The 17135-nt window shown below is 47.0% G+C and overlaps 1 protein-coding gene across 1 annotated transcript in view; it reads right to left on the bottom strand.

The window, feature by feature from the left end:
- pde11a (phosphodiesterase 11a) overlaps positions 1–17135 on the bottom strand; it is a 244611-nt gene that overhangs the window by 93800 nt on the left and 133676 nt on the right. The window contains exons 11-12 of the mRNA XM_073047136.1: positions 10903–11049; positions 9464–9571 (exon numbers count right to left, since the gene is read on the bottom strand). Coding sequence (XP_072903237.1) covers positions 9464–9571; positions 10903–11049 — 255 coding nt within the window. The remainder of the gene's footprint in view (positions 1–9463; positions 9572–10902; positions 11050–17135) is intronic.

Genomic DNA, 17135 nt, shown 5'->3' with positions numbered 1-17135 from the left:
GCACCCACGCTGACATCGGGCAGTACTGAGGGAGCACCCACACTGACATCAGGCAGTACTGAGGGAGCACCCACGCTGACATCAGGCAGCACTGAGGGAGCACCCACGCTGACATCAGGCAGTACTGAGGGAGCACCCACGCTGACATCAGGCAGTACTGAGGGAGCACCCACGCTGACATCATGCAGTACTGAGGGAGCGCCCACGCTGACATCGGGCAGTACTGAGGGAGCACCCACGCTGACATCATGCAGTACTGAGGGAGCACCCACGCTGACATCAGGCAGTACTGAGGGAGCACCCACGCTGACGTGGAGGGAGCACCCACACTGACATCGTGCCGTACTGAGGGAGCACCCACACTGACATCATGCAGTACTGAGGGAGCACCCACGCTGACATCAGGCAGTACTGAGGGAGCACCCACGCTGACATCATGCAGTACTGAGGGAGCACCCATGCTGACATCAGGCAGTACTGAGGGAGCACCCACGCTGACGTGGAGGGAGCACCCACACTGACATCGTGCCGTACTGAGGGAGCACCCACCCTGACATCGTGCAGTACTGAGGGAGCACCCACACTGACATCATGCAGTACTGAGGGAGCACCCACGCTGTCATCGTGCAGTACTGAGGGAGCACCCACACTGTCATCGTGCAGTACTGAGGGAGCACCCACACTGACATCAGGCAGTACTGAGGGAGCGCCCACGCTGACATCGGGCAGTACTGAAGGAGCACCCACGCTGACATCGTGCAGTACTGAGGGAGCACCCACGCTGACATCAGGCAGTACTGAGGGAGCGCCCACGCTGACATCGGGCAGTACTGAGGGAGCACCCACACTGACATCATGCAGTACTGAGGGAGCGCCCACGCTGACATCGGGCAGTATTGAAGGAGCACCCACACTGACATCATGCAGTACTGAGGGAGCACCCACACTGACATCATGCAGTACTGAGGGAGCGCCCACGCTGACATCGGGCAGTACTGAGGGAGCACCCACACTGACATCATGCAGTACTGAGGGAGCGCCCACGCTGACATCGGGCAGTACTGAGGGAGCACCCACACTGACATCATGCAGTACTGAGGGAGCGCCCACGCTGACATCGGGCATTACTGAAGGAGCACCCACACTGACATCATGCAGTACTGAGGGAGCACCCACACTGACATCGTGCAGTACTGAGGGAGCACCCACGCTGACATCATGCAGTACTGAGAGAGCGCCCACGCTGACATCGGGCAGTACTGAGGGAGCACCCACGCTGACATCGTGCAGTACTGAGGGAGCACCCACGCTGACATCAGGCAGTACTGAGGGAGCACCCATGCTGACATCGTGCAGTACTGAGGGAGCACCCACGCTGACATCATGCAGTACTGAGGGAGCACCCATGCTGACATCGTGCAGTACTGAGGGAGCACCCACGCTGACATCGTGCAGTACTGAGGGAGCACCCATGCTGACATCGTGCAGTACTGAGGGAGCACCCATGCTGACATCGTGCAGTACTGAGGGAGCACCCACACTGATATCAGGCAGTACTGAGGGAGCACCCATGCTGACATCGTGCAGTACTGAGGGAGCACCCACGCTGATATCGTGCAGTACTGAGGGAGCACCCATGCTAACATTGTGCAGTACTGAGGGAGCACCCACGCTGTCATCGTGCAGTACTGAGGGAGCACCCACGCTGACATCGTGCAGTACTGAGGGAGCACCCACGCTGACATCGGGCAGTACTGAGGGAGCACCCACGCTGACATCGGGCAGTATTGAGGGAGCACCCATGCTGACATCGTGCAGTACTGAGGGAGCACCCACGCTGACATCGTGCAGTACTGAGGGAGCACCCACGCTGACATCATGCAGTACTGAGGGATCACCCACGCTGACATCGTGCAGTACTGAGGGAGCACCCACGCTGACATCAGGCGGCCCTGAGGGAGCACCCACACTGACATCGTGCAGTACTGAGGGAGCACCCACGCTGACATCGGGCACTACTGAGGGAGCACCCACGCTGACATCGTGCAGTACTGAGGGAGCACCCACGCTGACATCGTGCAGTACTGAGGGAGCACCCACACTGACATCAGGCAGTACTGAGGGAGCACCCACGCTGACATCGGGCAGTACTGAGGGAGCACACACGCTGACATCGTGCAGTACTGAGGGAGCACCCACGCTGACATCGTGCAGTACTGAGGGAGCACCCACACTGACATCGTGCAGTACTGAGGGAGCACCCACGCTGACATCGTGCAGTACTGAGGGAGCACCCATGCTGACATCGGGCAGTATTGAGGGAGCACCCACGCTGACATTGTGCAGTACTGAGGGAGCACACGCGCTGACATCGTGCAGTACTGAGGGAGCACCCACGCTGACATCATGCAGTACTGAGGGAGCGCCCACGCTGACATCGGGCAGTACTGAGGGAGCACCCACACTGATATCATGCAGTACTGAGGGAGCACCCACGCTGACATCGGGCAGTACTGAGGGAGCACCCACACTGATATCAGGCAGTACTGAGGGAGCACCCACGCTGACATCGGGCAGTACTGAGGGAGCACCCACGCTGATATCAGGCAGTACTGAGGGAGCACCCACGCTGACATCGGGCAGTACTGAGGGAGCACCCACGCTGATATCAGGCAGTACTGAGGGAGCACCCACACTGATATCAGGCAGTACTGAGGGAGCACCCACGCTGATATCAGGCAGTACTGAGGGAGCACCCACGCTGACATCGGGCAGTACTGACGGAGCACCCATGGTGACATCATGCAGTACTGAGGGAGCACCCACGCTGACATCGTGCAGTACTGAGGGAGCACCCACGCTGACATCGGGCAGTACTGAGGGAGCACCCATGGTGACATCATGCAGTACTGAGGGAGCACCCACGCTGACATCGTGCAGTACAGAGGGAGCACCCACACTGACATCGGGCAGTACTGAGGGAGCACCCACACTGACATCGGGCAGTACTGAGGGAGCACCCACGCTGACATCATGAAGTACTGAGGGAGCACCCACGCTGACATCGGGCAGTACTGAGCGAGCACCCACGCTGACATCGTGCAGTACTGAGGGAGCACCCACGCTGACATCAGGCAGTACTGAGGGAGCACCCACACTGACATCGGGCAGTACTGAGGGAGCAACCACGCTGACATCAGGCAGTACTGAGGGAGCACCCACGCTGACATCGTGCAGTACTGAGGGAGCACCCACGCTGACATCGGGCAGTATTGAGGGAGCACCCACGCTGACATCATGCAGTACTGAGGGAGCACCCATGCTGACATCGGGCAGTACTGAGGGAGCACCCACGCTGACATCATGAAGTACTGAGGGAGCACCCACGCTGACATCGGGCAGTACTGAGGGAGCAACCACGCTGACATCAGGCAGTACTGAGGGAGCACCCACGCTGACATCATGCAGTACTGAGGGAGCACCCATGCTGACATCATGCAGTACTGAAGGAGCACCCACGCTGACATCAGTCAGTACTGAGGGAGCACCCATGCTGACATCATGCAGTACTGAGGGAGCACCCACGCTGACATCATGCAGTACTGAGGGAGCACCCACGCTGACATCGTTCAGTACTGAGGGAGCACCCACGCTGACATCGGGCAGTACTGAGGGAGCACCCATGCTGACATCATGCAGTACTGAGGGAGCACCCACGCTGACATCATGCAGTACTGAGGGAGCACCCATGCTGACATCGTGCAGTACTGAGGGAGCACCCACACTGATATCAGGCAGTACTGAGGGAGCACCCATGCTGACATCGTGCAGTACTGAGGGAGCACCCACGCTGACATCGGGCAGTACTGAGGGAGCACCCACGCTGACATCGTGCAGTACTGAGGGAGCTCCCACGCTGTCATCGTGCAGTACTGAGGGAGCACCCACGCTGACATCGTGCAGTACTGAGGGAGCACCCATGCTGACATCGTGCAGTACTGAGGGAGCACCCACGCTGACATCGGGCAGTACTGAGGGAGCACCCACACTGACATCATACAATACTGAGGGAGCACCCATGCTAACATCATGCAGTACTGAGGGAGCACCCATGCTGACATCGGGCAGTACTGAGGGAGCACCCACACTGACATCAGGCAGTACTGAGGGAGCACCCACACTGACATCAGGCAGCACTGAGGGAGCACCCACGCTGACATCAGGCAGTACTGAGGGAGCACCCACGCTGACATCAGGCAGTACTGAGGGAGCACCCACGCTGACATCATGCAGTACTGAGGGAGCACCCACGCTGACATCATGCAGTACTGAGGGAGCACCCACGCTGACATCAGGCAGTACTGAGGGAGCACCCACACTGACGTGGAGGGAGCACCCACACTGACATCGTGCAGTACTGAGGGAGCACCCACGCTGACATCGGGCAGTACTGAGGGAGCACCCACGCTGACATCATGCAGTACTGAGGTAGCACCCATGCTGACATCGGGCAGTACTGAGGGAGCACCCACACTGACATCAGGCAGTACTGAGGGAGCACCCACGCTGACATCAGGCAGCACTGAGGGAGCACCCACGCTGACATCAGGCAGTACTGAGGGAGCACCCACGCTGACATCGGGCAGTACTGAGGGAGCACCCACGCTGACATCATGCAGTACTGAGGGAGCACCCATGCTGACATCGGGCAGTACTGAGGGAGCACCCACACTGACATCAGGCAGTACTGAGGAAGCACCCACGCTGACATCAGGCAGCACTGAGGGAGCACCCACGCTGACATCAGGCAGTACTGAGGGAGCACCCACGCTGACATCAGGCAGTACTGAGGGAGCACCCACGCTGACATCATGCAGTACTGAGGGAGCGCCCACGCTGACATCGGGCAGTACTGAGGGAGCACCCACGCTGACATCATGCAGTACTGAGGGAGCACCCACGCTGACATCAGGCAGTACTGAGGGAGCACCCACGCTGACATCGTGCAGTACTGAGGGAGCACCCACGCTGACGTGGAGGGAGCACCCACACTGACATCGTGCAGTACTGAGGGAGCACCCACACTGACATCAGGCAGTACTGAGGGAGCACCCACACTGACATCAGGCAGTACTGAGGGAGCATCCACGCTGACATCGGGCAGTACTGAGGGAGCACCCACACTGACATCATGAAGTACTGAGGGAGCACCCACGCTGACATCGGGCAGTACTGAGGGAGCACCCACGCTGACATCATGCAGTACTGAGGGAGCACCCACACTGACATCGTGCAGTACTGAGGGAGCACCCACGCTGACATCAGGCAGTACTGAGGGAGCACCCACACTGACATCATGAAGTACTGAGGGAGCACCCACGCTGACATCGTGCAGTACTGAGGGAGCACCCACGCTGACATCGTGCAGTACTGAGGGAGCACCCACGCTGACATCGTGCAGTACTGAGGGAGCGCCCACGCTGACATCGGGCAGTACTGAGGGAGCACCCACGCTGACATCATGCAGTACTGAGGGAGCACCCACGCTGACATCGGGCAGTACTGAGGGAGCACCCACGCTGACATCATGCAGTACTGAGGGAGCACCCACGCTGACATCGGGCAGTACTGAGGGATCGCCCACGCTGACATCGTGCAGTACTGAGGGAGCACCCACACTGACATCATACAGTACTGAGGGAGCACCCACGCTGACATCGGGCAGTACTGAGGGAGCACCCACGCTGACATGGAGGGAGCACCTGGACCAACTTCAGGGACCATGAAGGCAGTACAGGAGCACTGAGAGGGCAGCTCTGTACATTCCTGCCATTGCTCATTCTTACACCCTTTCTCTTGTCCACTGTGTAATGCAGTCTCTCATCTCATTGATGAGTGCTGTGTTCAACTTTCCTCATTCTGTAACCTTCAGATAACATGAAATCATGATTAATTCTTGACCAACCAGTTTATTTGATTAACAAGCTCCCAACATTCCTGATGGATTCCGGATAACACAACTATAAGCTCTAATGACTATATTCTCTTCATACAACCAAGTTGACTTTACCCTATCATATTATGATTTTCTCTATACTTAACACTGTATTCTTAATAACAGATCAATCGTTATAGTGAGACCAGCATCAGGCCAGTTGATTTATAGTTCGGCTTTCCATCCATCCATTTAATAGAGACGTTATGCTTGCTATCTGGAGAAGAAGGATGCTTATGTGAGAATGCTGTTCTTGGACTTCAGTTCAGCATTCAACATCATAATTCCCTCTAGGCTCGACAAGAAGCTCAGAGACCTCGGCCTTCAACCTGTCTTGTGTAGCTGGATCCTGGACTTCCTGTCAGATTGCCAGCAGGTGGTAAGAGTGGGCTCCCTCACCTCTGCCTCTCTGACCCTCAACACAGGTGCCCCTCAGAGCTGTGTACTAAGCCCCTCCTTTACTCTCTGTATACTCATGACTCTTTCGCACCCACAGCTCCAATCTGCTAATTAAATTTGCTGATGACACTACACTAATTGGCCTAATCTCAAATAATAATGAGGCAGCCTACAGAGAAAAAGTCACCCACCCTGACACGGTGGTGTCAAGAAAACAACCTCTCCCTCAATGTCACAAAAACAAGGGAGCAGGTTGTGGATTGCAGGAGGAATGGAGACAGACTAGCCCCTATTGACAACAATGGATCTGGGGTTGAGAAGGGTGAACAGCTTTAAGTTCCTTCGCATACACATCACCAAAGATCTCACGTGGTCTGTACATATCAGCTGTGTGGTGAAAATAGCACAACAGCGCCTCTTTCAGCTCAGATGTTTGAAGAAGTTTGGTATGGGCCCCCAAATCCTACGAAATTTCTACAGGAGTACAATTGTGAGCATCCTAACTGGCTGCATCACTGCCTGGTATGGGAACTGTACTTCCCTCAATCGCAGGACTCTGCAGAGAGTGGTGCGGACAGCCCAGCGCATCTGTAGATGTGAACTTCCCACTATTCAGGACATTTACCGAGATCGGTGCATAAGAAGGGCCTGAAGGATCAATGGGGACCTGAGTCACCCCAACCACAAACTGTGCTAGCTGCTACCATCTGGAAAACAGTACCACAGCATAAAAGCCAGGACCAACAGGCTCTGGGACAGCTTCTTCCACCAGGTCATCAGACTGATTAATTCATACTGACACGATTATATTTCTATGTTACACTGTCTGTCCTGTTGTATATAATATTTATTATAAATTGCACATTTACACTGAGACGTAACGTAAAGATTTTTACTCCTCATGTATATGAAGAATGTTAGTAATAAAGTCAATTCAATAATTTAATAACAGTTGGGATTATAAAATTGTTGTATTTGCTGTCACTTCATTCAGAACTATGGGATGCAGGCAATTAAATTCCAGGGACTTGTTTGGTTTTAGACTCATTAATTCTAGCTGTACATTCTCCTCTCTAAATCAATTATTTGTTTTGTTTGCTTGCTCTCATTAGATCTTTGGGCTCCCACTGCCTTGGTTACTTTTATATTATTCTCTGTTGTCAACACAGATTAAAAAGATACAATTACTATCTCAGCCATTTCTTTATTTCCTGTTACAAACTGCTGTAACCTCTAACTTCATCGGAGATACCAGTAACTCTAACCTGAGTTGCCACTGGTCTTTTTAAACTCTCCCTGCACATAAACTATTGCCATCTCAGACATGGTTTGAAATCAGAAGACAGCATAAAGTAAGTATCCCAAAACTAACTGGGACCTCTCAAAGTCCAACTCTACGTGCCCGCTGTGAGAGGTGGAAGTGGGCAAGGTCGGCCAAAAGGGTTCCGGTGAAGCTGTAGAGGCCAATCCCCTGTACAGTGGATACAATGGATTACAGAAACATTGATGAACTCCAACCAGACCATCGACTTCAAGGACAATGGAGACAGAAGGTCATCGATGGCCTATGTTCCACTGGGAGCCAAGGGTCCAACTAACTAAACCTAATTGGGATTAGTTTGTGATTAGTATTAGTTTAGGGAAACTAATTGTACTGAGCCACAAAACTACAAATTCCACGCGATATGTCAATGATAATAAACTTGATCCTGATTCTGATTAATTTGCGGATATCAAACAACCCCCTTTGTGGTTTCCCTTGAAATGTGTCTTCCATGTCACTTAACGTGTCCCGTGATGCTCCCTATGCAAATTTACAACAGCATTTGCAGCATGGGCAGGGAGCTTACCTCCAGAGAAGTAAGATGTGGTATCCTCAATGAATAATACTGAGCAGCTTTGGGGCCAGAGTCCCGAGTTCAGCTGGTACCACGTTGGAATGGAAAGTTGACTGGTGACTGCGAGGGAAATGGTGGAGGGGCAGAGTATTATTTGTACTCAGTGGAGTGTAGAGGCTGAGGGCTGACCTTATAGAAGTTTATACAGACATGAAGGACATAGATAGGTGAATGTGTACACTCTTTTACCAGGGGAAAGGAATTGAAATCCAGAGGGCGGGGGCTTAAGGTGAGTGGGACAAGATTTAAAAAGGAACTGAGGGACCATTTTTTCATACAAAGGTGGCACGTATATGGAATGAACTGCCAGAGAAATTGGTTGAGGAGAGACCTTAACAGCATTTATATAGCACTTGGACAGGTGTCTTGATAGGAAAGGGTAAGAGTATATGAGCCATATCTGGGCCAGTGGGACAAGCGTAGATGGCCAAATTGGTTGGCATGGATGAGCTGGGATGTTTCACAGCTGTACCACTCTCCGACTCTGTGGCATACTGAGTGGTGCTTCATGCCAAGAAGGTTATGCTTATGCTTCTGACTTATGCTTCTTGGAGCCGCCAATTTATCATCCCTTCCAAAGTCATAAAATTATTTTAAATACAGTATTCCATTCTAATAGTTTCACTATCACCAGAGAAGTGAGGGTGAAACTATTAGAATACTTAATACACCCTCAGAACAAAACGTCTATGCCTAGCTGCACTAAGGTGGCAAAATTCCAGTCAAAGTTCTTGTGTTTTCTTAACTTCTAGTGGTATGAAATAAAATATACTTAACTCAGTGAACAAAATTAAAATTAACCCCAAACCAACATAAAACTGAATAACTTATTTGTTTGTTTGTTTAATTATTTACTTAGAGATACAGCATGGACCAGGCCCTTCCAGCCCAACGATCCACGCTGCCCGACAACCCTAGCCTACTCACAGGACAGCTTATTGTGACCAATTACCCTACTAACATGTACGTCTTTGGATGTGAGAGGAAACCGAAGCACATGGAAGAAATGTAATTGTTCTGATGAAGACCACTGGTCCAAAAAGTTCATTCTGTTCCTGAATGCCACCGGACCTGCTGTTTACATCCATAACTGCTCTGTTTTGTTTCAATGACCAGGATGACAGTATTTTACTTTGTTTAGATACTTCATCTTGTTGCTAAGAATACTTACCGTCAGCATTGCAAACATGCACTGAGACACATTAAATGCATGTCGCCAGTTGTGGTACAGAACCATTCTGTAGTTCTTCCGGACGGTTAGCAACCACCTACACAAAGTCTGTAGAATACACTGCATTAATACAACTTGCATTTGCGATATGGCTTAAATGCAATAAAACTTTAAAATTACACTCTTAGGCGAGCATTGTATTACTACTTTTGAGAAAAGGATGAGAAAAGGTGACTGAATATAAGGGTGATAGTTCGATTTTGAGGAGATTCTTAAAACATGGCAGGGAGATTGGGAGATATTTAGAGCAGAGAGAGAGAGAGAGTAGAATTGAGATGATAGCATTTTCCAGAAGGAAGAGCTATAAAAGTGAATGGGTCAAAGTATAAGCACGTTAAGTTGTGCTAAGGAAAGTTAAGCCTATGAGGACTGACCTTAAGCCAGTACTGTGATGTCACAGTCATACGCCTGACTGGTTAGCAAACCTCTACTGAAGATGAGGAGACTGATAATGAGAACATGTGAAGATGATTCTAGAGGTATTGAATTGTTGAGTGTGTATAGAAAGTACAATAGTGGAGATGGTGGACAGGTATTGGAACTCAGTTGCTTTTCAGGATTAAACAAGTATCATGTCTGCCTGAACAAATATCTGGAGGGTGGTATAGGGTTCCACAGGGTTATGTTTTGGTGCATGACAAAAAGAATTTCTTTATGGCTTTTATTGTTCAGCTGGTTACACTCTAACTAATCTGACAAAACAATATGACAACACAAGTAATTCGTATTGTTGAGAGGGGTGAAGGAGAGGTAAGCCTGGCCAGGATAAGCATATATTAAAACTCCACGCAAATTTGTTTTCAAAGTGTTGCACATGAGTGAGGGGGAAGAAAGGGCCTGGTTGGAATCTGGGGATAGTTTTGGAGTGAAAATTTAGGCACATGGTTTAGTGGAGGCCAGTTGGGATTGTCACCAGGAGGCTACATGACCTAGGAGGCACTATTAAAGCAACTTATAGATCAGAGTCCTTGACGGTGACTTGTGATCCTGCCATTTGAGCTTGGTGGAACTCTGAATAAAAGCACTTGAATTATAGAAGAGCAGAACGCTGAACTTGGTGCCAGCCATGGAAAGAAATGTAGACTTGAACAGAAAACTGAAGTTGTCACACAATTAGGAAAATGAGTAATCAGTATCTGAGGAGTAATAGAGATAATAACTATCTTGTAATGGTTATGCTTAATTTTGCTGAGCGCTCTGTAGGATACAGAGACAAATATGGAGAAATTCAAGGCAGATAAAAAAGTCAAAAATGATAGGCTTGATTTCTGACAGGACCAGGAACATCTCTTAACACATTTTATATAGTTTAAGCGAACATCTGTCATCTACAGAAAGGATATCATATAAATTATTCAACATGTGTTTGGTTGACTTACCTCATAATCAATTTTAAATTTCTGCACCATTCCAAGCTCCATAAACATTCGGAGAGCGGCAGTAATCATAGCATCCTTGTCGAGGGAGAAATCATTGAAATGGAAATCATCAATATTGAGTTCAGAAGCAAGTGGAATGTTGGCTGCCTGCAAGTGGAGAGAATTTTCAGGGTTTTAATAATTCAAAGTTGTGGTTTCAATTGACTTCTCATCTGCTCTACATAACAAACAGCATTTTAACGGAGGGAGTGCTTTTAAGAAAATCCTCCAGAAGTAAAAAGATCTCAGGGAGATGTTTAAAAAGTCACTTACAGAGATGGTGGTATAGTAAATGATAAATTATAGGGCTTTTCAAAGAATTTATGCATTGGTACCCCTATGTTACCTCAGTGTACTTCTCAGGAGCCAAGTTCTGTTAAATGTCATTATCAAAACAATAACTATATTCAGAGATTTGAGTAAAGAAAAAACATTTGTTTTCCCTGTGCTCTTTCATACACCTGATCAATAGCTCTATGTGCTCTATAGTACACCTAATCAATAGCTCTATGTGCTCTATAGTACATCTGATCAATAGCTCTATGTGCTCTATAGTATACCTGATCAATAGCTCTATGTGCTCTATAGTATACCTGATCAATAGTTCTATGTGCTCTATAGTACACCTGCTCAATAGCTCTATGTGCTCTATAGTACACCTGATCAATAGCTCTATGTGCTCTATAGTACACCTGATCAATTGCTCTATGTGCTCTATAGTATACCTGATCTATAGCTCTATGTGTTCTATAGTATACCTGATCAATAGTTCTATGTGCTCTATAGTACACCTGATCAATAGCTCTATGTGTTCTATAGTATACCTGATCAATATCTCTATGTGCTCTATAGTATACCTGATCAATAGCTCTATGTGTTCTATAGTATACCTGATCAATAGCTCTATGTGCTCTGTAGTACACCTGATCTATAGCTCTATGTGCTCTATAGTATACCTGATCAATTGCTCTATGTGCTCTATCGTATACCTGATCGATAGCTCTAACATTTTATCACTTTCAAATGTTTCTGGTTGTTTTCCTTAACAAAACATTAATTGTGTATATTGAAAATTGACCATTGATTTACTCATGAAATTTTAATATGTGAGAGCCACAAATTTCCTTTATTTATATAACACAGTTTGAATACAACTTCAATTTATTTTGTTTTGTTGGAAGTATTATGCACAAGCAATATTAGAATAGTAATAGTGCTGTATTCAACAGAAGAGTTAGAAGAAACTACTGTTGTTTTACACATTTTAATTCTTAGAGGGTGACAATGTTTCTGGGAACGATGAAGTCAGCTTTAGTCTGTTACTTTGCTTTATTTCTATCATTCAATGGAAAAGAAAGCTGGATAGAGTAAAATACACAGTTGATATATTATTGTAATAACAGGTTGCATTGATATATTGTCTACAGTGTAATGAGTGTCACAACCTCAGGCAGATGCAAATCCCAACACTTCTTACTCCACAGGAACTGCTCACTGATGCACACCTCCCTGCATTCATGCTATCACCAACTGTGCTCACGAGGCAGAGTTTAAATGGTGCAGGACTACTATGCTTCTGTCTGCAGTGTTTATCACTAATTGATTATGAAGGTGACAGTGAACACTGTTGCAAGGTTCTCTTGAACATCATACCAAAGTGCTGTTCAGAATCAGAATCAGGTTTACTATCACCGGCATATGTCACGGATTGTGTTGTTTTGCAGCAGCAGTACATTGCAATACATACTAATAATAATAACTCTATATTACAATAAGAAATATATATAAAATTAAATTAAATCAGTAAATTAAATCAGCAAAAAGAGAGCAAAAAAAAAAAGAAAATATAGTGAGGTAGTGTACATGGGTTCATTGTCCATTCAGAAACCTGATGGCGGAAGGGAAGAAGCTGTTCCTGAAACACTGATTGGGTGTCTTCAGGCTCCTGTACCTTCCCTTGATGGTAGCAATAGGAGGAGGGCATGTCTTAAGTGATGGAGGTCTTTAATGATGGATGCCGCTTTTTTGACACTTTTTCTGATCCTGTGCAGTGGCCCTTCCATACCAGACAATGATGCAGCCAATTAGAATGCTCTCCACAGTACATTTATGGAAATTTGTGAGAATCTTTGGTGTCATACCAAGTCTCTTCAAACTTCTAATCAAATGTAGCTGATGAGATGCCTTCATTATAATTACATTAATATGTTGGGCCCAGGATAGAGTCACAGAGATATTGATACCCGGGATGTGAAAATGCTTATCCTTTCCACTGCTTATCCCTCAATGAGGACTGGTGTGTGTTCCCTCGACTTCTCTTTCCTGAGGTCCACGATCAATTCCTTGATCTTACTGATACTGAGTACAAGGTTGTTTCTGCACTCAAAACAACCAGCTGATGTATCTCACTCCTGCACGCCTCCTCATCACCATCTATAATTCTGCCAACAATAGTTGTGTGATTGGCAAATCTACAGATGGAGCTTGAGCTGTACCTAGCCACACAGCGCATAGAATTTCAGGATTTAGACTTGGTGACAATAAAAGAACAGTAGGAGACTGAATATATCAAGTTAAGACACAGGTACAACAAATAGAAAAGAATATTTGGAGATTAGAAGGAAGTACCTGAATATGAGAGCTGGGCTTCAACTGCCAGCTTCCATTGTCACCATGGGAAACCAAGGCTGATGCTACCTTGTCCCTGGGGCACTATCTTGCTTCACTCCAAAACGAACTGCATTGCCTTGCTTTTGAAGGGATCGGATAAAGGGTCTCGGCCTGAAACACCACAGATGCTGCCTGACCTGTGGAGATCTTCCAGCGTTTTGTCTGTGTTGCCTTGGATTTCCAGTGTCTGCAGACTTTCTCATGTTTGTGCCTTGCTTTTTGATCATCTTGCTGACAAAACTGTCAGGCTGGTGATCTGTTTGGTTGGTCCCATATCAGCATCGGAGAACCAGGTGATAAATTCATCCCAACTGCTGTCAGAGTCGAGGGACAAATTGTAAGCAAACCCATTCCCACAAGTAGGGAAGGAACTGCATGAAAATCTTGCCTTAGGTTGTTTCAGCTTCTCGATTCCACTTTGTACTTAAATCACTGTGCTTTCACTGGTAAATTCCAGGCGTCCTAAGAACACTCATTATCCAAAATTAAAGGGAGCAAATATGTGCCAATATTAGAGAGTTAAATTGTAACCTGCAGCTCAAGTTACACCATGGATCCTGCTTTACTGCTAGCACTCCAATGCTGAGTTAGTTTTCCTGGTTTTAGCATTTGCCCCCTTTTTGTTTTGCCCCCATACAAAATGATACCATCCTTAATGTCACTCCCACCATGTCACATTCCTTGTTAGACACTGAGTAATGATTCTAATATTTCTGACATTTTTCTGTCACTGGAGTTCATCTCCAATGCCAATGCGGCAAGTTTGGTCAGTGAGTTGGGTCGAAGGGGCTGATTCCATGTTGTATTATCCTACAACTCTATGATTTGGGAACCAACCGGAGATGTTTACAAAAGCATGAAAACATTTAAACCAACTATAAAAACAATCAAATCAAATTATAGTTTCCAGGGAAAAGGAATAAAATTCTAAAGGGAACAAGACAGAATATGCTGGAAATCCAAGCAACACACACAAAATGCTGGAGGAACTCAGCAGGCCAGGCAGCATCTATGGAAAAGAATATTGTTGCCGTTTCCGGCCAAGACACCGGAGCAACTTCTTTATGCAGAGAATAGTGCATATGTAGAACAAGCTGCCAGAGAAGGAAGTTAGGGTGAATACTATAACAATATTAAGATGCATTTGGATAAGTACATGAGCAGGAAAGATTTACAGCAGGGTTTCCCAGCCTGGGGTCCAGAGCCCCCTTGTTTAATGGTATTGGTCCATGGCATAAGGTTGGAAACCTTTGACATAGGGACTCAGGCCAAACGTAGGCAAATGGGAATAGCTTATGTGGGTAGCTAGGATAAATGAGCTGGGCCGAAGGGCCAGTTTCCTTGCTGTAGTATGCTGCGACTCAGACTTATGAAGTCAGAGCCAAAGTAAAAGCAAAAGAGAGGGCATATAAGGAAGCCAGAGCTAGTGGGAAGATAGAGGATTGGGAAGCTTTTAAAAACTTGCAGAAGGAAACTAAGAAGGTCATTCAGAAGGAAAAAATGAATTATGAAAGGAAGCTAGTGACTAATATCAAAGAAGATACTAAAAGCCTTTTTAAGTATATAAAGGGTAAAAGTGAGTTGAGGGTAGATATAGGACCAATACAAAATGATGCTGGAGATATTGTAATGAGAGATGCAGAAATGGCAGAGGAACTGAACACATATTTTGTATCAGTCTTCACAGCGGAAGACATCTGCAGTATACTGGACATTCAAAAGTGTCAGGGAAGTGAAGTTTGTGCAGTGAAAATTACGACTGAGAAGGTGCTCTGGAAGCTTAATGATCTGAGGGTGGATAAATCTCCTGGACCTGATGGAATGCACCCTCGGGTTCTGAAGGAAGTAGCTGGAGAGATTGCGGAGGCATTAACAATGATCTTTCAAGAATTGATAGATTCTGACATTGTACCAGATGACTGGAAAATTGCAAATGTTACTCTGCTATTTAAGAAGGGTGGGAGGCAGCAGAAAGGAAACTATAGACCTGTTAGCCTGATATCAGTGGTTGGGAAGTTGTTGGAATCAATTGTTAGGGATGAGATTACAGAATACCTGGAGGCACATGACAAGGTAGGCCAAAGCCAGCATGGTTTCCTGAAAGGAAAATCCTGCCTGACTAACCTACTGCAACTCTTTGAGGAAATTACAAGCAGGGAAGACAAAGGAGATGAAGTAGTCTTGGTGTTTTTGGATTTTCAAAGGCCTTTGACAAGGTGCCGCACATGAGGCTGCTTAGCAAGATAAGAGCCCATGGAATTATAGGGGAGTTACTAGCGTGGGTGGAGCATTGGCTGATCGGCAGAAAACAGAGAGTGGGAATAAAGGGATCCTATTCTGGCTGGCTGATGCTTACCAGTGGAGTTCCACAGGACTCGGTGTTGGGACCGTTACTTTTTACGATGTATGTCAATGAGTTGGACTATGGTATTAATGGATTTGCGGCTAAATTTGCCGATGATACAAAGATAGGTGGAGGAGCGGGTAGTGTTGAGGAAATAGAGAAATAATTTAGGGGAATGGATAAAGAAGTGGCAAATTAAATACAATGTTGGAAAGTGTATGGTCATGCACTTTGGTGGAACAAATAGATGGGCAGACTATTATTTAGATGGGGAGAGAATTCAAAAAGCAGAGATGCCAAGGGACTTTGGAGTCCTTGTGCAAGATACCCTGAAGGTTAACCTCCAGGTTGAATTGGTGGTGAAGAGGACGAATGCAATATTGGCATTCATTTCTAGAGGTATATTTAACATTTTAATGTTAAAATTGTACAAGGCATTGGTAAGGCCGAATTTGGAGTATTGTGTACAGTTCTGGTCACCGAATTATAGGAAAGATGTCAACAAAATAGAAAGAGTACAGAGAAGATTTACTAGAATGTTACCTGGGTTTCAGCACCTAAGTTACAGGGAAAGGTTGAACAAGTTAGGTCTTTATTCTTTGGAGCGTAGAAGATTGAGGGGGGACTTGATAGAGGTATTTAAAATTATGAGGGGGATAAATAGAGTTGACGTGGATAAGCTTTTTCCATTGAGAGTACAGGAGATTCAAACAAGAGGACATGAGTTGAGAGTTAGGGGGCAAAAGTTTAAGGGTAACGAGGGGGAATTTCTTTACTCAGAGAGTGGTAGCTGTGTGGAACGAGCTTCCAGTAGAAGTGGTAGAGGCAGGTTCGGTATTGTCATTTAAAGTAAAATTGGATAGGTATATGGACAGGAAAGGAATGGAGGGTTATGGGCTGAGTGCAGGTCGGTGGGACTAGGTGAGAGTAAGCGTTCGGCACGGACTAGAAGGGCCAAGGTGGCCTGTTTCTGTGCTGTAATTGTTATATTGTTATTGTTATTAGAATATAAGAGCAGGAATGTGATGTTGCAGCTCTAAAAGGCACTTGTGAGACTACACTCTATAACTCTATGACATGATCCACTTACTATTCTCTAGCAGCTAGTTCTTTCTATTGTTTCATACAGTAATTCTGGAAGTAACCTGTTTCAGACTCAGCAGGCTGATTTTCCAGCCTG

This window comes from Hemitrygon akajei, chromosome 5, assembly GCF_048418815.1.
Source record: "Hemitrygon akajei chromosome 5, sHemAka1.3, whole genome shotgun sequence".
NCBI lineage: Eukaryota > Metazoa > Chordata > Chondrichthyes > Myliobatiformes > Dasyatidae > Hemitrygon > Hemitrygon akajei.
This window is presented reverse-complemented; position numbering and strand designations above follow the sequence as displayed.